The sequence below is a fragment of the Hippoglossus stenolepis genome, chromosome 8, assembly GCF_022539355.2.
Source record: "Hippoglossus stenolepis isolate QCI-W04-F060 chromosome 8, HSTE1.2, whole genome shotgun sequence".
NCBI lineage: Eukaryota > Metazoa > Chordata > Actinopteri > Pleuronectiformes > Pleuronectidae > Hippoglossus > Hippoglossus stenolepis.
The window spans coordinates 14,689,694-14,714,067 of record NC_061490.1 but is presented as its reverse complement, the minus strand read 5'-3'; the positions used below and the strand labels follow the sequence as shown (position 1 = coordinate 14,714,067).

General features: G+C 41.0%; 3 protein-coding genes across 3 annotated transcripts; 2 read left to right on the top strand and 1 right to left on the bottom strand.

Annotated features, from left to right (window-relative positions):
* Positions 1 to 171: 171 nt before the first annotated feature.
* LOC118114176 (serum paraoxonase/arylesterase 2) lies at positions 172 to 4,056 on the top strand. Its single transcript, XM_035164464.2, has 9 exons — positions 172 to 352; positions 450 to 520; positions 607 to 662; positions 1,459 to 1,621; positions 2,092 to 2,218; positions 2,383 to 2,586; positions 2,676 to 2,757; positions 3,329 to 3,457; positions 3,634 to 4,056. The coding sequence occupies exons 1-9, from the start codon at positions 276 to 278 to the stop codon at positions 3,793 to 3,795; spliced, it is 1,071 nt and encodes a 356-aa protein (XP_035020355.2). The 5' UTR covers positions 172 to 275; the 3' UTR covers positions 3,796 to 4,056.
* kcnk5b (potassium channel, subfamily K, member 5b) lies at positions 3,513 to 8,229 on the bottom strand. Its single transcript, XM_035164463.2, has 5 exons — positions 7,946 to 8,229; positions 7,215 to 7,326; positions 5,991 to 6,157; positions 5,733 to 5,901; positions 3,513 to 5,614 (listed from the first exon to the last, which is right to left on the bottom strand). The coding sequence occupies exons 1-5, from the start codon at positions 8,129 to 8,131 to the stop codon at positions 4,926 to 4,928; spliced, it is 1,323 nt and encodes a 440-aa protein (XP_035020354.1). The 5' UTR covers positions 8,132 to 8,229; the 3' UTR covers positions 3,513 to 4,925.
* Positions 8,230 to 17,093: 8,864 nt separating this feature from the next.
* On the top strand, positions 17,094 to 24,240 carry LOC118114208 (vicilin-like seed storage protein At2g18540; the record flags this gene model as incomplete). Its single annotated transcript, XM_035164524.1, has 2 exons — positions 17,094 to 17,250; positions 23,354 to 24,240. A coding segment is annotated over exon 2 (879 nt), but the record flags the coding sequence as incomplete, so codon positions are not given.
* Positions 24,241 to 24,374: the final 134 nt, after the last annotated feature.

The following is a 24,374-nucleotide window of genomic DNA, read 5'->3' as shown; positions in this document are numbered from 1 at the left end:
ATCAGGTCTGGTTTTAGGGATAAAGTGACTAGGGTTGCCAGGTTGGGATTGAGACGTGCGTGCAGGTGAGAGTCCTTCACAGACTGACTCAAAAGCAGCCAAATTCCGCGGGAACCCCACGGACCTGGCAACCCTGAGACGAAATGAAACGTAGGGTTCTCAGATGTCCGACTGTCATGAAGGCAGCATTAGTTGCGCGTGTCCCTCCGCAGCAGCTGTAGTTTAGCCTGGTTGTTTTGGATCCGCTGTCAATTTGAGTTGATCATAATTTGGAAATGGGAAAGCTCGTGTGCACCTCGCTTGTAGTAGCGGCCATCGCGGCCCTGTTGGGAGAGAGGATCGTGAACTTGAGGTAAAGTACAAAGAAAAGACAAGTGCGTGTGTGAACGACGTTTGCTTCCTGTGGAGATAAAGTTTAGTTCATGCAGCTTGTGTTCAACCCTCTGCAGGAAAAGGGCCCTCGCCTCCAGAGAGCTGCTGCAGAATCACCTGCCCAACTGTGTGGCGTTGAAAAATCTGGGTGAGTAGAGAGAATAAAAAATGTTTTAAAAGCCACACAAACAAATTGTAAACTCAAAGTTAACAGCGTGACTGCGCTGCTTTCAGATTCTGGCTCGGAAGACATCACGATCCTGGGAGACGGACTCGCCTTTATCAGCACTGTGAGTGTTTGAGTTGCTGAGCAGCCAAGTTTATCTGAGGCTGAACAAACAGTCACTGAAGGAATTAAAGTCCTGCGGATAAAACACGTGACCAAACTTTGTTCTTAATAAGAACAACTATAAGAAGACTAACTATTCACTATCAAACTATATTCACTTTCCATAAAGGTCAATTTGTTCATGTGCTTTGCTCTTTTAGTCTACTTGACCTGCATGCATGACTTCAAGTGCAGAAAAACATGCAGCTACTTATTCAGAGGCTTATTGCTCGTAGCTTTCATTGTTCCTGGTTTAGCTTGGTCCAGTTCTACATTCTTTTTTATATCTTGTACCTCTTTTAATCTCTTTTATTCTGCTCTTGTTAACCTCTTCTATGTTGGTTGGCAATTGTTTTAAACTGTCCTTTCTGATTTTAAATAGATTTCTTCTGATTGGGCCTCTGTGTTGCGTTTAAAGACCCTGTACAGCACCTTGAATCTACCTCTGTGTATGAACTGTGCTTTATAAATAACACCGCCTTCCCTTATAACATCTTACCATGTTTTATTGTTTTGTCTACCTCTATATGCTTTTTTGTATTTCATGATTTTATTTTTTTTATTCATCTTACTTTTGTAAAGAACATTGAGCAGCCTTGTACGTATGAAAGATGTTCTATAAATTATTATTATCATCAATCTGGGGGCTGGTCTCCAACCACCTGTCTCCAATCAGTGGGGATTTTTGTTTTGCTGTGCAGAATTTCTTTTCATTAGTCTGACGTCTGTGTAATTTCATGTATTTCTAATATCTCCAGGGTCTGAGGTTTCCTGGACTGCCAGTCCCAGAGGCGACAGGAAAGATCTTCTCCCTCGACCTACAAGACTCTCGGATGAAACCGGTGGAGCTGCGCATGCCAAGAAACTTTGACCTGGACTCATTCAACCCTCATGGCATCAGTGCATACACCGATCCAACAGGTAAAGGTCACACATGGTTAATGTTACTCACCATTCTGCCCCAAAGGGTAAAAACCGAAGTCTAGTGGCTTTGTGCTGGTCTTTCAACTCGATCCAGAAATAAAGACTTTTCTGTTACACATATTTTCATTCATCTTCCATTAAACAACAGGGAAATTTATTTAATTTTCAGTTTCTGTGACTGTCTATAATCTGACTAGTAAAAGGGAAGTTTATATTTCGTGTTTGGTGGATATGAGCCTGTGTGGAGTATGTGGACAAACCTGTTTATAATAGCTCCTGTGGTCCCAACTGTAATAGCTGAGATTGTTAAACCTGGGTGTGTTTGTATTTTACGCGATCAGTACATTTGCATTATGTTAATGCTAAACTAAGTCACAAGTGTTTATGTGTACAAAGAATGCATGGGCCGGTTTGGTCTCCAGTATTCTGTTGTTTATTTTGACAATGCTTTCCTTGTTTCTCATCAGATGACACAATTTACCTGTTTGTTGTCAATCATCCACAACACAAAAGCCAAGTCGAGATCTTCCAATTTTTCGAGGACAACCACCTCCTTGTGCACGTGAAAACTATAAAGCACGAACTTCTCCACAGGTACAGTACAGTGACCCCTACTGTCTGACTTACTGAGTCGTGAGCTTCAGTGCATCTGATATCTCTTGTCATAAGAAAGCGTCACAAAATATTTTCATATTGTGCTCAACAAATTAAATATAATGTCATTTAAATAATGTTCCAATTCTGTTTTTTCTTTCCAGTGTGAACGACATCGTTGCAGTGGGCATGGATAGCTTCTATGCAACAAATGACCACTATTTCTCCCATGAGCTCATGAAAGGTTTTGTGGAGCCTGTTCTGGGACTGTCTTGGACTAATGTTGTGTACTACAGTCCCACGGATGTGAAAGTCGTCTCTGATGGTTACTACCTTGCGAACGGAATCAACATCTCACCAGACAAGCGGTAGGAATGATCCTCAGGGTCACACGTATTATAATTCATGCTTCAAATGTTTGATTGCCTCATTGTTGTATTCTTTTTTTTATTTACAGACATATATATGTGGCAGATCTGTTAGGGCACAATGTGCATGTGTTGGAGCGAAAAGAAGACAATTCACTGGTCTCTCTGAAGGTAAATATTTCAGACTTAAAGTAATATTTTTAATTCAATCAGTGGGCCTCATCAGTATTATTATTTATAAATTTTGCTCTTGTTGTCCTTCTGTTTGTTGATTTTGTTAGGTTTTTTTTTGTAAGCAAGGTTACGCAAAAGTAATCGACAGATTTCAATGAAACTTTGTGGAAGAAGCCGTTAACTTTTGGGGCAAATTCAGGACGTTATTTTCACTTTCATTAACTTTGTGAGAAAGGCCTTCTTTTTTTTTTTTTACATTTTCATTAATTTCCCAGGGAATAATTTATGCACCTTGATGAAAAAATCTGGCATAAAGGACTGATATTTTTATAGGTCGTAGATTAGGACGTAATATGATACGTGTATAGTTTACATCTAAAATAAATGGTGGGAAGCTGTGCACTCTACTACTATTCTAGTTGTTCATAATTGTAACTTAGATGAAGGTCTTAACATGTCTCCAGACAATTTACACATCAATGCAGGTAATTTCAAGTACAAAATCCGTCCGTGGTAGAATTGTCATTTAAGGTTAATGATAAATATCTCCTTCTGATCCTGTCACCAGTCTGTGGCTGTGGGTTCTCTCTGTGACAACATTGAAGTCGACCCTGAAACAGGCGACCTGTGGTTAGGCTGTCACCCTAATGGATGGAAACTTTATGTGTTTGACCCCAACGACCCACCTGGATCAGAGGTTTGTCCTTTTATCAGTTTGCAAATTGTGAGATGACCAACATTGCAAAACAAAATATGTTTTTACATGTGTAATTTCTGCACCTTTTATTCTCTTTACTTAAACAGATGACCAATCGTTTTACATGTATTCATCTCGTTATAATTCTTTCTGTCGTGTGATTGTGTTTTGTGCAGGTCATCCGCGTCCAGAAGATTCACTCTGACCAGCCAGTGGTGACTCAGGTGTATGAAGACGATGGTAGTGTGCTCATGGGTTCGTCCGTAGCAGCAGTATATGGGGGAAAGTTGCTCATTGGCACTGTGTTCCACAAAGCCTTGGTCTGTGATCTGGAGTAGGCAATGACTCACCTCTTTGCAAGGCGCGGACAATGGTGATTTGAATGATGATTAACATAAATCACAGCGCTCGTATGTGGGGAAATGCATTTTTTTCTTATTCTCGTGGGAGGAAAATGGATGCATTTCGTTTTCGTGACTTTTTCATGGTCGTGGGTACATCAGCATTTTTTGCAAATGGTTGTAGACACTGAACTGACCAACTACAAGAAACGCTGTGAAATAAGTGCTTATATTTTCAATAAAATATGTAAAAAAGTTCATATAGCTGCTTTGCCGTTTATCATGAAAATAATATTTTACTGGATACTTTTTACTGAACATCACAGTACTTTAAGATTGTCTGTCCTTAAGAATGCAAAACTGCATGAATCTATAAATTAGTTTTTTCTTTTAAGAATCATCTACATTATGATCAGTCATGAGTCATACGTCTTATATTCGTTGTAATCAGCAGACTAAACTCTGAACGAAGCATCCCTGTATTTATCTCCTCAAGCTAAATCATACATCAGCAGCATTTTCTCATGTGCAGAGTTTTCCAATCAGGGGTTGAAGGATCCTGCGATGCCTTCATCCCCTGTTGAAACTGCAGGAAAAATTTACATTTCAGATCTGCTGCACACAGGGCAAACTCCGGTGGAGATTCAAATCCGAGGAGAGCTGCGCCTCAGCTCATTCAACCCTTGACATGACGAACTGTTTACACAGACTAATAATTTGGAGCATTTCAACTATAGAACAATGAAGAAAGGGTCTGTGCATAAAATAATCCCTCCTCAAAATAGTGAAAATCTGAAAATTAAGCAACACACCTCATGTTTCCCAATTAATTAATTCAAATTCAGTTAAATGGATATTGTCTCTTAGTGTAATTTACTCTTATCTTGTGTCGGTGTCCTTAAAAGACTGTACTATAATGTTTCTAGTCTGTAGACCTTAAGAAAGGTGACAAGTGGCTGCTATGTCATCCAAACGGCACAAAGCCGTCAAAGCACGACCCTGAAGATCCACCTGGCTCTGAGGTTACTTTTCTAAATTTTAAAAAGATGCAGTTAGGAGGCTGTTAAACCGTCCACCCTTGAATTGCACGGATGCAGTTTGTCCCCTTGATACATAACGGTATTGTTTTACCCTTTTTCATCTTTGTCCTTGAACAAATCTTCATTTACTTTGGATATTTGGAACCTACTCTCCCCTCCACCCGCCTGCTGTACAGTCTGTTCTTCGGCAGCATCTCTGGCAGGTACAGTGAAGATGATACCATCATTTTCTGGTTCAAATGTACAACTGTCCTTGTTCTCCATGCTACCTGCCGTCCTTGCACATTCTGGAGGCTCACTGTCTCTGTTGCTCTCTTGTGGCGGACGCTCCTCCTCTTGATCCACCATTGCGGTCATGAACACCTGACTGATACTGATCATGTGTTTGTGACTCGGCGAATGATCCAGGTTACGGATGGCCAGGATGTCGCTGCAGCTCTTAGAGCGGTTGACTTTCTCTTCAGGGTTTCTATTTTTTGCCGTACTTCCGATATCGTGGATGACGGTGCTGTAGTCCTCCCCATTTTCAGACAGGAAGTTGAAGATGTCGATGACGGACTGCTTCATGTGTGGGCTTTGCTTTTCCCCTTCTTGCTGGGGCTCCTCGTCATCTATGTTTCGGTACCTGTGTCGTCTTTGCTTGAACTTCTTGTGAGCTTCCACTACCATGTGGACATTCCAGCTGAAGAACAGAGACAGCCAGGCCAGGCCCATGTAGATCCATATCTCAGCAAATGTTCTGTACAGTCTGGGGTACTCTATGTTTGGATTTACGCCTGAAATGGAAATGGAAGCATAGAATGACATTGCTTTCATTACAAAGGAAACAAAAGAAGTTCAGATGCAGAATAACCTCAGAGAAATGAGCTAAATCAAGTCGTAAAATAAACCTACCTGCCACATAATCTCCAAAACCAACCGTTGTGAGAGTGATGAAAGAGAAGTAGATGCCTTCCAGGTAGCTCCATCCTTCCACAGACATGAAAACAAATGGAGGGATCACCAGGTGCACAAACAGCCCCCATAACAGGAACAAGGCCGTACAGGTTAACTGGACCTTTTTCTGACACAAGGAAGAAAACATAAATGTTATATTGCAACTTTATTCAGCATTCAGATAAACACTAACTCCACCATTCTGTCTTTTCTTACCACTGAAACGCCTTTACGGATCAGAACCTGGGACAGACGCTTGGCTCTGTCTCCAAAGAACGAACCCAGCTCGCTTATCCATACCAGACATAGGGGGATCCCACACAAACCGTACAGGATGCAGAACACACGGCCACCTTCAGTCTTGGGCGCGACATTGCCATAACCTGTGGATGACAAGAGAAAACGTTGAATCACAGCAGGAAATATGGACTTTTTTCTTTTTTAAAGGTTATATAAATAGGGCTTCCCCTGGTTCATAAGAAGTTTTTAAAAATCCTAAATTGTTTACCTTAAAGAGTCTTAATACGATACAATATAACATACAAGGTTTAAAAAGGTTAAGGTGGCTCTTGATTATATTAACCCTTATGAAATGCTACTTTAAGGGAATGTTTTGGCCATGCATAGTTTGCAGTTCTTTCTTAACAGATATTAGCATATTGTAATAGAAATACAAACAAGACCAACAGGGAACTGATAACTGATAAACTACAAACACCTCAGTCAGAATTTAGTGCAGTACACTTCAGCTTGTGGGAAAAGACATTGATATTGCTTTGTTCACCTTATCTTCAATGAAGGGTAAGCAACTCTCTGATATCCCTTCATATCAGTATTTGACGTAGGTGTTTTTACCCGGACGTATTTGCCTCTGCTTGTGTTTTCTGGGTTATAGAATATGTGAGTCTTGTGTTTATGTATTTAATTGATGCTGAAACACTGTAATTTCCCTTCTGGTATGAATAAAATATCCATCTATCTAGATTTAGGATTTTATTAAATATCCATCTATCTAGTCATTGTGATCCTAAAAAGGTATGAAATTGAACCTTTAGCCTTAAGCAAGGATAAAATAAAATGCTTATTTGATGATAACAAATTAATTAAACAACCATTGCAAATGCATGATTGTACTAAATTATTATTATTATTAGTCAATATTATAATAAAGTATTGCTAGTGTTAGTTATTATTCATACATACATATTACATTTGTTATCAATAACATCAATCATAGATGTCAGTAAGCTTATTTCATTATTCAGGATTATGGTTTTCTGAATTTGTAGTAAAATAGGAATAATTGTCTGCCTAATAAAAATGTTAAAATGAGAAATGTTGACATGTGTGAGCCAGGTGATTAAAGTAAACGTTAGTAATATATTTGATGTGAATTTAATTCCTAGGAGCTACTATACTGCATGGCCTACACATACAAACCTATGGTGGTGACAATGGTGGCAGCGAAAACGACCGAGTTGACCCAGTCCCACGTGTTGCGATGTTTCTCGCCAGTGATGGTCACACCTTGACCTGCAGCCTCCGACACGATCTGTGGTGAATACACAGTAAATCACCCATTTCACACACGACTGTAACAACACTATTCACCTCCACAGTCCTCTATTACTCGGGCTCAAAGTCATATCCTGTGCAGCCATTTGCACCTGGACACACCTTGCGCAAAAATGCAAATATTTCTGGAGCAGGGACACATGCGCAATAACGTCCGGTCTTTATTAAATATTACAACTTTCTGACTCTTCTTTAGAGAAATTCGGGCTGAAGCAGGAGAAGCTTTTACAAGGTATATTGTCACCTGATCCGCTTTCAGGCCTGATGCTTTTTGTCTGTTCGTGATCAGGAAAAACAAGTCCTGATGTGTCCTGACGCGCACAGGCGACCCACCTCTCACTTACTCTTGCACAATGCGTGTGTCTCAGCTCAGGTTGACAACGGTGACTGAAACACCGTCTCATACAGGCTAATATCTGCACTTTGGTTTTACTGGATTACTTTTAACTTCTTGACAGTTTATGGGCGCTCCTCGGTGTGTTGGTCAATCGTGCGTAAAGTTACAAACAGTAGGTTTAATTTAACTTCCCCTCCTTTAGGATGAATGGGAAACTCTGTTCTTATCCGTCGTAAACTGAAAACAGATGAGTTCATACCTCCAAAATCTCATCCAGCGCTTCTTTAGTCAAGCAGGTATACTTCTTTAAAACGTTTTCTTTCTGCAGGATATACTTGTCTCTGGCCGACATCCAGTTTGGCTCTTCGAGAATCTGGAATATTGCGGCCCCGACCGACAGGTAGAAAATAATACATGAGGTCAAAAACGGCCCCTTATCGGCCATATTCAAGTCATAACATCAGTGGGACGACGTGGAGCGGCTCATGTTCGTCCACAGCAGGGCTGGTGCTGCGCGTCCTGCCCGCCCTGCTGCTTCTTCTCTTCCTGGTGAAACACTAAGAGCTGCCTCCAGGCTGCTGCTCTCTGTGGAGACTCACCTCTATTGTTCACTTATAGATCCATAACCTTAGAAACGTAACCTTACATCCCATAATGACGTCAATCCTTAAACCATCTGTACGATTAAATATAACTTTAAATTATTCCATTATCACCCTGTTGATAATTACAAGTGGACAAAATTCAAAAAGGTTCATATTGTTTCATTTTCCACACACTAAATATTTTGGTTGAAGCCAAATTCAGTGATGCAGGGATGATACATAATAATAATAATAAAATATTGGGAGAAAATGGAGATATAAAGTAGATAGGCTGGAGTTCTATAGATTAAATAGAAGGGATTTTAAATAAGCTAGAAAATAAGTCTTAGTTCAGTGGGGGAGCAAAGTCCATAATGTGGGGGCTCTAATAAAGAAGTACTGAGAATTTGTTATTCAACAACAGAAATACACTTTTATAAGTTAAATAGTAGTATAGTATAGTTAAAAAAACTGTTTTTTTATTTTCAGTAAAGGTGCTAATGTATTAATGGTATCAAATATTCTTTAAGTATTCAAAATAAAAGCTTGTGAATAATAGTCCATTGTTGAATATTAATTTTACATTATTTGATTATAGTTATTGATGAGTTTTGTGTACATTCGTGTGTACATCAATTCTATCTATCTATCTATCTTATCTATCTATCTATCTACTTCCATCCATCCAAGGCACTCAACAGGGGGCAACAGATACTATACATATTCAAGTGTGTGAACATGTGTGTGTTGGTGATGACGGTTGCTCTTATCTCCGTGCAGAGGGCTGGAGTTCAGTGTGTAGAGTTAACCACACTGGGTGTTCCCTGGCTGTTCTGCGTGATAATGGATGAGAGGTGCTGTCTACGGTGTGACAATTTATGGGCTACTCCATCCATCCATCCATCCATCCATCTATCTATCCATCTATCCATCCATCCATCCATCCATCTATCCATCTATCCATCTATCCATCCATCCATCCACTCATCTATTAATCCTCAATTTGTCAGGGATGTTACAGAATTACCTGAGTAGTGTAGGATTCTGAACGTTTTAAGGTCAGATACTTCACTTACTGCGACACTGCGAACATTGGTCTCTGTGTTTACTGTGACAGATGTTCCAGCTGTGACAGATGTTCCAGCTGTGGCAGCTGTGAGACTGAGGTCTACCGCCACCTCTGGGATTTCACTCTTCTTTTTCAAGGGACATCCAGGGTCATCAAATGGAGCTGTTCCATTCTAACCAATGCACACTGTGATGTTAACCGAGAGTAGCCAGTATATAATTATTAAGTTTACAAGTTTATTTAACAAGGACAACAACACAACTGACATTCCAGATTCCCCTATATAGCTTATTTGCATTTTCTGTTCTTCTTGGGCAGGAAAAAATGAATTAAAAAAAAAAAAAACAGTAGCGACAACACAACAATTCACAGCAAATGACTGGCTTAATTAAAAAATTTACATCACATAAATAAACATGAAAAATCATAGTGGCCATCTTAGAAAACAGTTACAAATGTCAGTGATAACACGACATATTCGTCTAAAGCTTTGTGTTAAATGTTGAAAAATACTGAGACTGGTGCAGTCTCTGATACACAACTGAAAAATTATCATAATTTATTAATAATGTACCACACCCCTGTTTTGGAGGGACACAAAAAAGCAGCAGTGTTCATGTATTTTAGTGACGAGACATGAGAAGCAGCCACTATCTATTACTAATCATTTGCTCATATCCAGTAACAATAACTACCACACTAACAACTGATAGTTTAGTTTAATTCCTCTAGGTGACTATGAAAATAAGTATGTATGTGTACTCACAGTGAAGTACTTCCTAAACATAATAAGCAGCCACTTCCCTTCACCTCCACACATGCACACACGCACAGCGGCTCCCCCGTGTGGAGCCACCAGTACAGTTTGAAAACAAGTGGTGTGCACATGAGAGGGGGCGGATTGAAAGAATTTAGCTGATATAAGACTTATTTGTGATGGAGCACTGTAAAACTGAGAGAAAAGCCTGAAGTCGATCTAAAGCTTAATCTTCGAGCACACATTATTTTAATGCCCTGACCCTGAAACCACTCATGTAAACAAATGCAGCAGAAGAGCTGCACCTATTTTGTACTGAGCGGACATTTTTCATGAAAAAAAAGAGCACTATTCTCATCACTTCATCTTCATTCCGCATTTAGTCTATATAATGTTCTGAGGATTACTTATACCAACAACCAGAGAAGTCGATAATATATGTATATAATTTATACATGTATGTCTAAAGAACAGCTAGAAAAGACGTGGAAGGTGAAATGGAATGTGATCCCTGTGATAGTAGGAGCATTATAGGGGCTGCAACCCCCAAACTGGGAGAGGGGCTCCAGCAAATCAGGTACAACATCTGAAGCCTCTGTCCAGGAAAGCGCAGTCCTATAGGAACAGCTCAAATACAGCGCAGAACCCTCCCAGGCCTCTGCTAGTGTATCAGAAAACACATATACGTAATATATCAAATTGCTAATGATAATAAAATCAAATCTGCTGAGATAAAAAAAAGTTCAAAAATCAATCCTGTAACGAACAGGAAGCCAGTGGAATGAGCCTGACGCAGGTGCAATATGGTCCCTCTTCTTCTTTCCTGTTCATGTCTGAAAATGGCTTTAGACTAGCATGGGGGGGGCGGGGGTTGTTAAAGCAATGGCCCCTCAAAATGTCTGTGCACGTCCCTGCCCTCGAGGTTATCACCTTATCAGGAGGGCGGCCACAAACTGAAAAACATCAAAAAAACATGTCACCTAAAGCCTTCAGGGTGTGAAACATGATTCAGGTCAGCACTAAAGGCCTTAAGATGTGTATAGGTAACAAATCCCCTTGGCTGTAAGGATGCATCTGGCTAAGAAGTGTAATCTGTGAGGGGAAGCTGCAGCCTCCACCTCTGATCTCCTCCACACTGAGCTCTCCTCCTCCTCCTCCTCCTCCTCCCTCCGTGCTCGCTGCTTCGTCATTCGCTGCTGCGTCACCGCCTCCGTGAGGAAACACTGACCGAGCGTCTGCGGGTTCCTGTTTTGGAGGAAACACCGGAACCGCGGCGCCCAGGTGGAGCAGGAGGGTGAACACACAGGTAGGTCTCCCTCACACTGCCGCTGCCATCTTTATGCCCCGCACTTTTTTTATTTCCTTCTTCTTCTTCTTCTTCTTCTTCTTCTTCTTCTTCTTCCAGCGACGTGTTTTGTTTATGTGCGGTTCGTGTAGAGTTCACCGCGGTGCCGTATTTAGAGGGATTATGTCCAACGCGACAGGGTCAGAGGCTATTTGTGCTGTTAGCCGACATGCAAACCAACACACAGGACTCCTAACATGATGTAGTGTTAGAGGACATGTTTTTAAAATAGGTTGTTGATTTGTTGTCATGTTTCATCTGCTCTGGAGACCCCAGGGCCCCAAAACACTTTCATAAACCAGATAATAGACTGTACCCAACAAGTCTTATCACGTGAGACAACGTTTAAAAAGCCTTGTAGGAATAATATAAGTGTACAGGTTGGGTAGGATGATATGGGATCTGACAATATATCAGTTGATATCGATAATTATCACGATAAATGTCTCATTTGTATTTTTTCTTAGTTTAAATACTGATTCTTTCTTCCTTTCTTTCTTATCTTCGCAGATAAATGTTGTCCTCACCATGTTTACAATCTGTATAAGCGATATATATATATATATATTGAGCCTTTTTGGTTTTCCTCAGTTTTTTCTGTTATCAAGATGATGCCGGAACTATTTTCTTTACTCTCACAGAACTTTGAATGTTCAGATTCAGACCCTTCAGCTATGTGAGAAATTAGTAGCTGTTTCATTATTTACATAGCACCTTTCAAAACACAGTCACAAGGTGCTTTGCAAGTCAAAATGAAGATTTGAAAGCAATTTGAAGATCAAACTGCTTTAGACGACATAATATCACAACTATTAGATTAAGAATGTTACGTGTGAGAAAAAAGTAAAAAAACTGAATAGAATAAAGATTAGAAAATGACTAAAACAACTGGTAAGGTCAGAGCTAGTAAATACATAAATAGAAATAAAAAGTTGAAGGGGACTTCAGACTCCAAAGTCCTGAGAAAGAGAGATTTAAATGAGCACGAGGAGTTTGCCAGACAGATCTTTTCAGGTTGTTCAAAATACAAACCAAATGTTCACCTGAATTCTGTGTGTTGTCACCTATTTGATTTAACTCTGTCCTGTCACGTTAATAAAATAAGTGTGTTACTGCTCTGACTCTTTCTCTCTCTGTGTCTCTCGGCCTCTGACCTGCTCACACTCTCTGGGACTGACCGTGCTTTGAACAATGGCCTTCTACATGGACATGATGTGAGTATCAAATACCATTTAAGCTCTATTGTCACCATGATCTCACTCAACCATTGAATATATGGATTTACTCTGATGTTTTTCGTACAACACATGCGTAGTAACAATTATTTGACCTTATAAAAACTATACATACAGATCAGTTCAGTTGAATATGATTGAACCATTTTAATGACATTACACTGTTCAGTTGCAGAGAAACATATCATTTATATTCAAAGCTTTTCGGTCATTAAAATATTTTGTTGTAAATTTAATCTTGATTTATTTTATGTGATGGAATTTGACTGCAGATTCCATCAGTATCCTCTGCATTGCATTGTATAAACTGCAGATGCCTGTTTAAATTTAGTCTAATCCTTCACTAAATTGAGTGAAAAGAGTGTGCTATTGAGAGGGCTATTTCTCCACCAGGACTATTTCTTCCTATAATAAGAAAAAGTGTTGTACATTATTTTAGGATTCGTTTATACTTACAAATGCATAACATTATTTCTGATGTTCTGGGTAAAAGGGATTCGGACAAAACATTGTGAAAGAATCCCAGTGAGAAGCTGCAATGTGGTGAATATTCTTTCTGACCTGCTGTCGTCCACATCGGACTGTTTTGGGAGGAGTAGAAAATATGTGTCACCCTCAGGCATCTGGACGCAAACACATCTTTATCTCTCATGAACACACGTTCCCAGCATGCATCACAGCTCTGTGTTAATGTAGATTAGTATTGGCGGGGATTCCGTCTCTTGAGACTAATAATTAATGTTGGACTTTTATATATATATATATATATATTTTTTTAAAAAACTCATATTTATATCCAGATTAGACTGTGTATGTTAAAATGTTATCAACATTATTATATTAGTGCTGTCAAGTAAGATGCTGTAAGTGCTATCAAGTAAGATAGAAATAGAAAGATAGTTTTAAAGTCCCATCACAGTATCTTTTTAGTCAGATCAGCAAAATGATTGTAAAAAGTTCATTGAGTCACCATCTCTCCACCAGGTGGCAGCGTAATCTAAGACAACCTGAGCATTTGCAGTAGCGTCAGCTGATCAAACACAATACAACATGCACTTAGGTGGACTGGACTGTCTGCTGCAATTTGTTCAGTGTGCTGTGAGGCCCGGGGCTCGGAACAGTCTTTTTTAAATCTCAGATGAGATTCAAGTGTGTGAATATTCATATAAGATTATTTACTAATCTGTAACATTACTTTGCATCGTCTGTGGATGCAAATATTATGGTAGTTTTATAGTAGGTGCAAAAAATATATTACAATTTATTTGGGGAAAATTGTCCTGTCTTGTTCTCTGAATTAGGTTGATGCACGGGACATAGTTAATCTACAAAACATCATATCCTGAATCTTTCCATTTGAAAAAACATCATGTTGTTTAATTTAAAGTCTCTGGTGTGAGAGAATTCAAGCTAGAGAAGAGGGTGGGGCAGAAACATGGAACATTCCAGGTTCATGAATTCTTCATAACATAATGGTGCTCTATGAATATTGATGCCCTGTTACCATCTATCCCGCTAGTGCTTTTGAGAGCTCAGATTCTGAGCACAAATAAAACCCCTGCAACCATGTCTCCAACACATGCACTCAAAATTCACATTTAAAGCATTTTCAGAGCGGCACATGTTGTTTTACATAAGATACCGCGGGGAGGGGGAAGGCGGCGTGTGTGTGTGACGCGTACCCAGATGCGGTATTGAAAGTCAAAGGGAGATGAATTGGGTTGAAGTGGTATGGGACGTTATGTAATCACTGAGTGATGGAGCCAGAGAGGGATAAAGATGTTCCAAACAAACATAACCCCCATGCACTCAGCTGGCGTAAAGCTCTGCACTATCATGTATGTGTGTGTGCGTGTGTGCATGTTTGCCTGTGAACAAATGGGGGAGAGTGACAGAGGGGGAAAGAGAGTCAGTTTTTTTGGGTGTGTGTGCTGCGTGAGTGGGTCGTCTCAGAGTCTGTGGCTCCAGTCTGTTGTTGTCTCAAGGGACAGTGGGTCTGTGAGTGCTGCTCCTCTTCTCCTCCCCTCTCCACTCTGTCTCTCCTCCCTCTCCCGGGTCCAGCTCGACACCTGCTCCTTGCAGTAGGCGCAGGGCAGGGCAGGGGTTTCTAAGCAACTGGAGGCGACGCGAGTGGCTTCACATAATCTTTGTTTGTCTCCCTCGCTCTTCCGCTCTTTCCTGACTTCCTCACTCCACCTGAAACCAAAGTGGAAAAGAAAACAGACTAATCAACTACACCCAGAAGTCGGATTGTCCTTGTTTCTTCCCTGTGTTTTCTGTCTCAGTAAATGTTTAACAGCAGCATGTGTGAAAGCTCTGGCGTGCTGCTGATGTCTCGCTCTGTGAGCAAAGTCTAAAGAGAAAGAAAAAAAAAAAAGCCATTATCGACTGTCACTGTGCTAGAGAGGTATCTTTAACTTTTCTTTCTTATCGTTAGGCGTCTCTCGTTTTTCTTGTAAACTGCTTTTGGACTTTAAAACAAGTCGAATCGTCGGACTTTGGGGAAGTAACCTTAACACTGGTAAGACTTTTTCTTCAGTGAATAGCAGATAAATTGGCCAGAAATGACATGTGACACTGCTGTGCATGCCACATGAACTTGTATCTGTGAGACAAAGGTGATGGTGCCTTACCCCATGTGGTTAAGAGAATAATGAACCCCCTTGCTTCCCCCTCCTGCCTCTGCGAGCCCTAATGGGGTCAGGCAGATGGGTGGGGACCATGCTGGGGTCCATAAAGACAGCTTCCCTGTATGTGTGTGTGTGAGTGATTAGACGCACGTGTTTGTTTTTGCGATTTTAGATTTAGATAAGACGTGGTGTCCTCATACACCGTATTTTCAGCTGTTACCTCTTTCCACATGAATTTAAAAGTGTGCCTCTCTCAATATCACTCCACTTGGCTCAGGGTTGGGCTCCTCACACCCTCATACTGTGCAGATGAATGCACCGTGTTGCTGCTTGAAAAAGACTGGGCCAGACTCACTGTTGTATTCCTGTTGCCTGTCTGCCCCCCTCCCTCCTCTTTTGTGGACATTGCTCTTTGTTAATGATTGTACTCTCTGGCCTTCCTCCATGCCTGCTGGGACTTTTTGTAATGAGGCTTTGTGCATTGTTCCAACTCGGTAATGACTTGTGAATTAAAAGTGGACAATTGATATAAATATTTGCTGTGGTCCGCAGAAAATATGCACTTGATGATGGTGGTGGAGAATGCACATAGGCAGATTTAGAAAGTTTAGGATTACTCGTGTAGATTACTGCAGGGATCTCACAGTGAACGTGTGTTTCTCTAATGCAGATGTATATATTTAGAGGCATGGGGCACTTCTAATCAGTGTCACTTTAAAGTTGCCTGCTCTTCTCCACCTCGGACATGTGGTGTGTGTGTGTGTGTATGTGGACTAGGTATTCCTCATGTTGTGGGGACCTAAATCTGTGTACACAGTCACATTATGGGACTTGTCTCCTCACTGGGGACAAAGAGCAAGTCCCCATAACGTAAATCATTACATTTTAAAGTGAAGACATGTTTACGTTAAGATTAAAGTTAGGTTTGGGTTAAAATGCTGCCCTCTTAATGAGTGCTACGAGGGGAAACACCACAACAAATCAGTTTTGTGTCATAAAATAAGGGTTTTAAAGGACCACCGACTCAGGTGGGGCAGCAGGGGTTACAGCCTGTTATTCAATTACTCAAGATTGCTGAATGTTAACATGACATAAAAATGATTTAAATAATAAATAATAGTTAATAGATAAACAGAGCTTACCATTCTAAAAGAACAGAAGTCCAGAGTGAGCACTCGTTGAAATAACAAATATAGCGTGATAAAACAATACCTACATATGTACCATACACATGTTTTTTTTTGTGTTAGTTCAAACAATACAATAAAATGTAATAAGTGCTAAACATCACACATTTGTCTTAAAAATACAAAATAAGATAATAAACAAGTGCTTAAACACACCAATAATAACAGAACAAACAGAAAAACGTACTTGGGTATTATATTTGCCTATGAAAAGGCGGAGGGCTATAAGGTTAAAGTGTCTCTAGGAAATCAATGTAGGTCAATGTAATGTGTGTGTGTGTGTGTGTTACAGATATTCCCCATGTTGTGGGGACCTTAAATCCAGTCCCCATAATGTAAATCACTGAATTTTGAGGTGAATACATCAGATCGGGTTTAGGGTTAGCTTAAGGTTAAGTTTAGGTTAGAATATCCAGGAAATCAATGTAAGTCAATGTGAAGTCATGGAGACGGCTATTGTGTGTGTGTGTGTGTGTGTGTGTGTGTGTGTGCGTGTGCGTGCGTGCGTGCGTGTGTGCGTGTGCGTGTGTGTGTGTGTGTGTGTGTGTGTGTTCTCCTCGCCTCTCCGTTGGTCAGCTCCAGTCCGGCTCTCTCTGAGGCTCCGCCCCTTTACGAGCATCGGACACCTCCGGCACAACAAAGCATGTGCGGCTCCGCAACGTTGTCTCTCCAGTGAACGAGCGGAATAACTGGATTTTGTGGGACTTCTTTTTTTTTGCGCAGTTCGCTTCTCCCGTTGACGCGAACCCCAGAGTAGGTAAGACGAGCATTTTAAAAAGACGCGCGCTTCTCCCGCGGTGCAGGACGAGTTGGTGTTTGTTTGTTTTGTTGGACATTCGGCGCCATTTTCGTACACAGATTTGTTTAAATACCCTGGCACGTTGGCTCCGATTCAGCCCTGCGCTGCTCAGCGGTTTGGATTTAAAAAGCAGAGGGTAGAAGTCGTATTGTGTGTTATTGCTAAAAAACCAATTCAACCAATATAACCCGCAGTATGGTCCAGTTTGAAAGAGCGTGGCAGTAGTTAAAGAGCATCCCCCGTGAAGAAAAGTGGAGGATATGAGCCGAGATGTGCGACTTGTTTATGTGGAAATGAATGGACCAGTTCTCACTCTGCTAAAAGAAACAGCACAGTTTGCTCATAGTAAACAGTAAAACTCACCACAAACTGTATGATCATTTTTTTAAGATTATCATTATTATTTTGCCATTTTTAGATTAAAATTTGAATACTAACATGGACCTATGAGTCTGAAATACAGCGTAACAACAAACAAACATATTATTGTATATAAGTTATGTAATTTCTTACTAAATGTGAAAACGCTTATAAAGGATAAGGACTATATGGGAGAAAAAATTGCCTCAATTAGGGCTGAGCAATAAAACACAATCGATAAATATAATACTTTTTGATATATATTGAAAAGTCGCTTATGTGCAAGCACCGTGAGGAGGTAAAATACACAACTGATCTATGACAGATTTGTAAAATGTTTTGATGTGTATCTAATGTTTAAAGTTTAAAACCACAACCTTCACACAGGAGCAAAAATCGGTCTTTAAACTTAAGAGGAAATAAAATATGACCTTTTTATTGTGATAATTATCAATATCTACTGATATGAGCAACTTTATCTTGCTATAATTTTTGGCCATATAGCCCGGCCTTAGCCTCAGTGCTTAGCGTGATAACATTCAAAATTCTAAAAATAACATATTGAGTTGGCAGGAGGTGACGTGCTTGTTATATTTCACCGCCCTGTAATTGTACGTATGTTAATTAGTCATTGTTAGAGATGATTCACGTGTGTCCCCCTTGTGTCAGCATGTCTCGAAGGTGAGGGGAGGTGTGTATGTTGTTTTGAAGAACACTACTGCTGAGATGTTCAGACGTTTGTTGCCTTTTCATGCCGAGACAGCTCTGCTCTTTGGATTTCATTTTCTGGTTGACATAACTTGCTTTTAGGGGGGGGCATATGGGTTAAAAATATCCACCTTCGCTGGGGGGGCAATGTATGTTTTAATGTGTGTGTGTGTGTGTTCCTGTGCATGCACATGCCTACCCTACAACACACTCAGGGAGAAACTCATCCAATAAGCCTCGTCTCCATTGATGATACTGCTGGATATATATAGTCAGATAATCTTTTATGAAGCGCTGCAGATATGACGTAGGAAGGACGAGGTAGAGACAGAGGCAGCGTTAGTGTGAGGTGCACTGGGAAGTGCTTGCATGAGCGGCAGAAGTAAACACTGGTTAAAAAATGACAAAGAGATAAGACCTGGGCGCTCGGTGTCTCCTCCACTGCTGAATCAGCAGTGTTGTAATGTGAATACAGAGCTGCTGAAGTGAAGCTGGAGGATGTTTTTGGCTCTGCTGTGTGAGAGTGAGGTCATCAAGGTCCCAGAAGAGCCTGCTGGTGTTAATCCTCTTTTGGGAGTTATGATGCATTCGTGCAGTTTAGACGACTACTATGAGCATTACTAAATGGGCAACAGACTCCACAACAGATTCCTATGGACTTTTCCCCATGAATCAGGGAGTGCTTGGATTTGACTGTAAGACCATGTAAGAAAAAAACAAACATCATCTTTACAAAAATAAGTCTAAGATCCAATTGCAGAATTCTTTTATTTTCGTAAAATAAATTGAGTAACAATACAGGACTCATTTTAGATCCATTAATGAATTCTACAAAACAATATATCTGACAGAGATGTGAATTTTATTTGTTATCCAAAAACAATTCACTGATGCACAGATGCACTGTTCCTTCAATGGGCTGTGGCTGAGGTCAGGTTGGAAATGGATTCAGAGATGCTTTCAGGGCGACCGCAGTAAATCAATCTAGCTACCTCATTCTTTTCCCATGTTGGTTCATGTTACAGCACCGGGCTCACAGACCATCTGTCTGTATTGATTAGTTCAGAGGTGGGTTTGGCGTAGGTTTACACAGTGAGCTCGACTCAAATAAACCTTTGCAGCCCCAGTGTCCCCCAGTTCCCACAAGAGAGATGGTGTCACGGAATCTCTCATTATAGTGTTTCATTCAAAGTTTGGTCGCTTTTATAAAATCCACATCCAGCATGTGTTGTTATTTAGTAGAATAATTAAGATGAAGTAAATATATGCACCATGAGGACTTCAGCTCTTGCCTATTTTGTGCGTTCATGATGTTGCTGGGCAGACCTGTGTGCATTAGCTCAAAGTACAGAGAGTTTAGCCTGGCACGTGTTAGCGTGTATGTTGGCATGTGTTTGTCTGTGTTTACTGAGAGGGTTTAATAGGAGCCACCATGTGGCCAGAGGACTGATATGTTGGCCCTTTCCTTCATTTCTGATGATTTTCAGCCAGGTAGGCGGGGCCCCGCATAAAACCATGAATCAGCACAGCTGATCGCCACTGTGCTTCTGCCAGCTCTTCTCCCTCTCCCACACCCACACACATGCAGAGATGCACACACACCCAGAGAGGCAGACTGAGAGACAGAGAAGCAAAGTGGGGGGAGACAGTGAGATAGATTCTGCAGGCAGGTAGATAGATGGAGATAATCTTACTCGGTCACTTGGGGGCTGATTAACTCTAAACTCCTTCTAATTCCTTAAGCCTGCTCTCAGTACCCAGGAAACCTGCTTTCTTTACGTCCGAGTGTCCCTACAAGGTAAAGTTATTTTGGAAATTGACAGTCACTGGCTGATATTGGTCATGAACGAGCTGTGAATTTATTCAAAACAAATTGCACATTCCCCTGCTTTCTTTAAAACAAGACTATAAATTCAGTACTGTGTGTGTTTGTGGCTGTGCACACATGTATGCTCATGTGCATATGCGTGTTGTGTGCAGTGCACTGTAAACAGAAATAGATGTGAGCTTGTCTGTAAAGGCTAACTAATGAGTCCCTGCATCCTGAGCGCATGCAGCTATTTATATACTGAATCTCCTCCTCTGCTGCAAGCTCTTCCCCATTCAGTTCTCTCATCTAGTTTCATCACAGACACATTCACACAGCAGCAAATAATGTAAACCATTAGAGTGTCTAGACAAATTCCTTAAAATTAACATGTTTTTAAACCTCATGACTTGGGTTAGCAGCGAATTAGAGTGGGTTTTGGTGTTAGTAGCAGTCAAGGCATTGAGTTAACATCAATTCAAACTTTTTTTGCTCACACCGTAAATTTAAGCATATAAAATATTTAATGTCCCCCAAAACAGTCAATTTAAATTTCTCATTCCCTTAAGTAAAATTCCCTGAGTCAAATAAAAGCTCTTTAGATTTCAAATGAGCTTCCTGTGGGAAAATGAAATTTAATTAAAGGTCACATTAACTTTAAATCAGATCCTGGTTTAACTCCAGCCCTGGTGTTTGCACCTGATCCAGCAGCTTTTTGCATATTCTCAATCTAGCTGGAGGGTGGCCTACTTCATCTATAATTCAGCTCATTAGAGACGCTAATTATGTAGTATTGAGGGCAGGTTTTTTTTCTTTAGAGTATGGCAATATTTCATCTAATTACCTCCACATGAAAAAAAGAAATACGTTTCATATTATGAGAGATTGATGCTATATTAAGAGATCCTGTGGCCGCTGCTGTCTCAATCAGTCATGATGCAGGTTAGTCCTGCTCAGCTGGCTGATGGCAGAGATGTTAGATAGGAAACACAAAATGGAGGAGGCAGCCGACACAAGCTCAGCTGGTCCATTAGGAGCAAGTCTGTTTCCTGACAATCAGAATTGAGATGACAGAGCATTAAAAGACCCAGAGGAGCCCGTGAGCAGTGATGCATACGTGTGTGTGTGTGTGTGCGCGCGTATATGTGTGTGTGTGTTGTGACCTAGGGAATAGGCCTATGGGGGGTCTTGTGGGGGGAAGGGTTGGCAGGATTAGTAATAGTGTGCAGCACAGTTATTGGTCACTGGACACAAACAATGGGAGGGCTAAAGAGGATTTGGTCTGTGTGTGCGTACCCCCTCCTCCTCTCCTGCTGTCCTGCAGTGCCACTGGGAAGTGTATGGTATAGAGGGCGAGGCTGCTCTAGCCTTTTGGGCGGCCCTGTACATCTGGAAGACCGGCCTGCCCGCCTGTCTAGGACGTCCCCTCCCCCCACCGCCATACAAGGCAGGGTGGGACTTGAACTACATATGGAAGAGACAAACACAGCCACATTAGTCACAAGGCCCAGTCCAGACAGGATGCGTGCATGTCTCATTAAAGTTAAGAATTGATTGTGATGTGAGCCATCGTAAGTGATCTCACTTAGAGCAGGAGGTGTGTATGTATGTGTGTGTGTGTGTGTGTGTGTGTGTGTGTGTGTGTGTGTGTGTGATTGCATAATACCTCCAGTGTATTTCAGTGTATTTGTGTGATTTAATCAGCTGGTTAGAAGTTTCTAAATATACCTGATTGTCCTTGTGCTGCCACATTGACACAAAGTCATGTCCATTAAACTCAGTCCTTGAACTCTGACTAACATCACTGGCGAATGTAAGTCATTTAGAAAGGTATGGTTGCAGCAGGCTAATAAATTGATCTCAAGTATATAAATGCATAAATACTGTTATTTTGAGGCCGATACTGATATCGAAATATAAAAGCAAACATTTTCAATAAGGTTCCTTTTTAAATTTGTTTTTAAATCCAACATGAACAATTAGAATTTCTATACTTTAAATTCTTGTTACTGATGTATAATGTGCTACATACTAATGTAAATGCTGATATTGATATATGTGATTAATGACATATTAGATTATAGATAATTCATCAGCTGGGTTCTAATATATACATTTTTGATATTGTTTATTGTAAAAAAACTCAGTCAGGAATTTCTGTTTTTGAATAATCCAGGGAAGATATATCCAACCATTTATGCAAAAATCATTCAAGTTCTATATTGCAATTATGCAGATCCACCTCTCTGTAAACACAAAAAAACAATCTCTTGAGAGATTTAAAGAGATTTAAATCACTCCAATGTGTAATATCATCCCGTCACCTATTTCTGTGTGTATGTAGATGCCTGAGTTGACCTGTGCAGGGTGGGCGTGTGCGAGTTGAGGAGCCAAGCATGCTTGGCGTGGATGATCCCGCCGATGCTAATAGGGAGCTCTGAAACAAAATGCCTCCTTTGTGTCAGTGAGATTTAATGAGTCTGTGATCGGCAGTATTGTGAGCTCGCCCTCGGAACTCAATGTAGACACAGACACTCTTTAACAAGGAGGGCCATTGTGTGTGTGTGTGTGTGTGTGTGTGTGTGTGTGTGTGTGTGTGTGTGTGTGTGTGTGTGTGTGTGTGTGTGTGTGTGTGTGTGTGTGTGTGTGTGTGTGTGTGTGTGTGTGTGTTAAAATATAATCTGTGGGCGGCATTCGGCTTCTTGTTTAATGGAATGAATCTCTGCTCAGTACAGGCAGCCAACAATACATTTAAGCAGGAATATAAATTACTCATTATACAAATTGCGCATAGTAAATTGCTCTTGATTGGAGCCGTAGCTAAAATTATAACGTATTGAGAGTGATGAAGCATGCATACAGATTTTTTCCAATTTATATTCAATATTGAATAATCTGCTGAGAACTGTCTTAATCGATGGATTAATAGTTTGATCTGTAAAGTTGGGAGAAAGTCCCTTAGTTAGCTAAATGCTTGTTTTGTTCAGTCACAAATATGTAAGCATCACATATTGTAAGCGTATAGTTCAGTCCATGCTTTGTAATGTTGGCTACACACAGGCTAATAGTCCACTGCTCCTAATCTTGTTTGATGTGTTCCAAGTATAGCCGCGCTGTGCAGTGTCTCACTCTGTCCAGCACTGTGACCTTTCTCCAGCCCTGACTCCCTTCTGTTCTCCTTCGCAGTGGCTACCATGACAACAGAGGCGAGTGCGGTGAGCGAGGCGGACACTGAGGGCAAGCAGAAGGCCAGTGGTGCCGAACCCGAGCCTGAATCCGAGAACAAACAGAAGCCTGAGGCGGCTGCGTCTGAGCCGGAGGGGGAGCAGTCGAGCAGCCAGAAGGCCCAGGAACAGGCCTCCGAGCCTGGGCCTGCTGACGTCGCTACCTCACCTGAGGAGGAGCAGCTGAAGCCTCGTACCAGGACCTCCGCTGGCAAAGGCCTTTCTCGCCTCTTCTCATCTTTCCTCAAACGCCGTTCACAGTGCTCAGAGGGTGAGGGGTTTGAGGAAGAGAAAGCCAGGGAGGAAAAGGCAGATAAGGAGGAAAAAGCTGACACGACTGAAGAGGAGAAGGTGGAAGAGGTGAAAAGTGAGGACAAGGAGGCTAAAGCAGAAGGTGAAAAATCTGAGGCCAAAGAAGAGAAAAAGATAGAAGAGGAACCAAAAGAACAAAAAGAGGAAAAGAAGAAGGAGCAGGAAAAAGTTGAGAAGAAGGGCAGTAAAAAGAAAAAGAAAGAGGCCAAGAAGAAAGCGGAGGAGAAGGAAGAGGAGAAAGTGAAAAAGGATGAGGTGAAAAATGAAGAGGAAACTGTGAAAAAGAAAGAAGAACCAACAGAGGAGGAGAAAGAATTGCATTCTGCTGAAACAAGGGAGGAACAACCAGAGACTAAAGATGAAGAAAATAAGCCGACTGCTGAAGTAAAAGACAAGGAGGCAGAGGTGGAACAGAAAGAAGAGGAAAAGGTTGACAACAAGGTGACAAAGAAAAAAGAAGAAAAGGTAAAGAAGAAGGAAGAGGAAAAAGCCAAGAGGAAAGCAGAAGAGGAAGAAAGAGCGAAGAAGAGAGAGGAAGAGAAGGCAAAGAAGAGAGAGGAAGAAAAAGCCAGAGAGGCCGAAAAAGCCAAGAAAAGAGAGGAGGAAAAGGCCAAAAAGAAAGAGGAGGAGAAAGCGAAGGAGGAGAAAGCAAAGAAGAAAGAGGAGGAGAA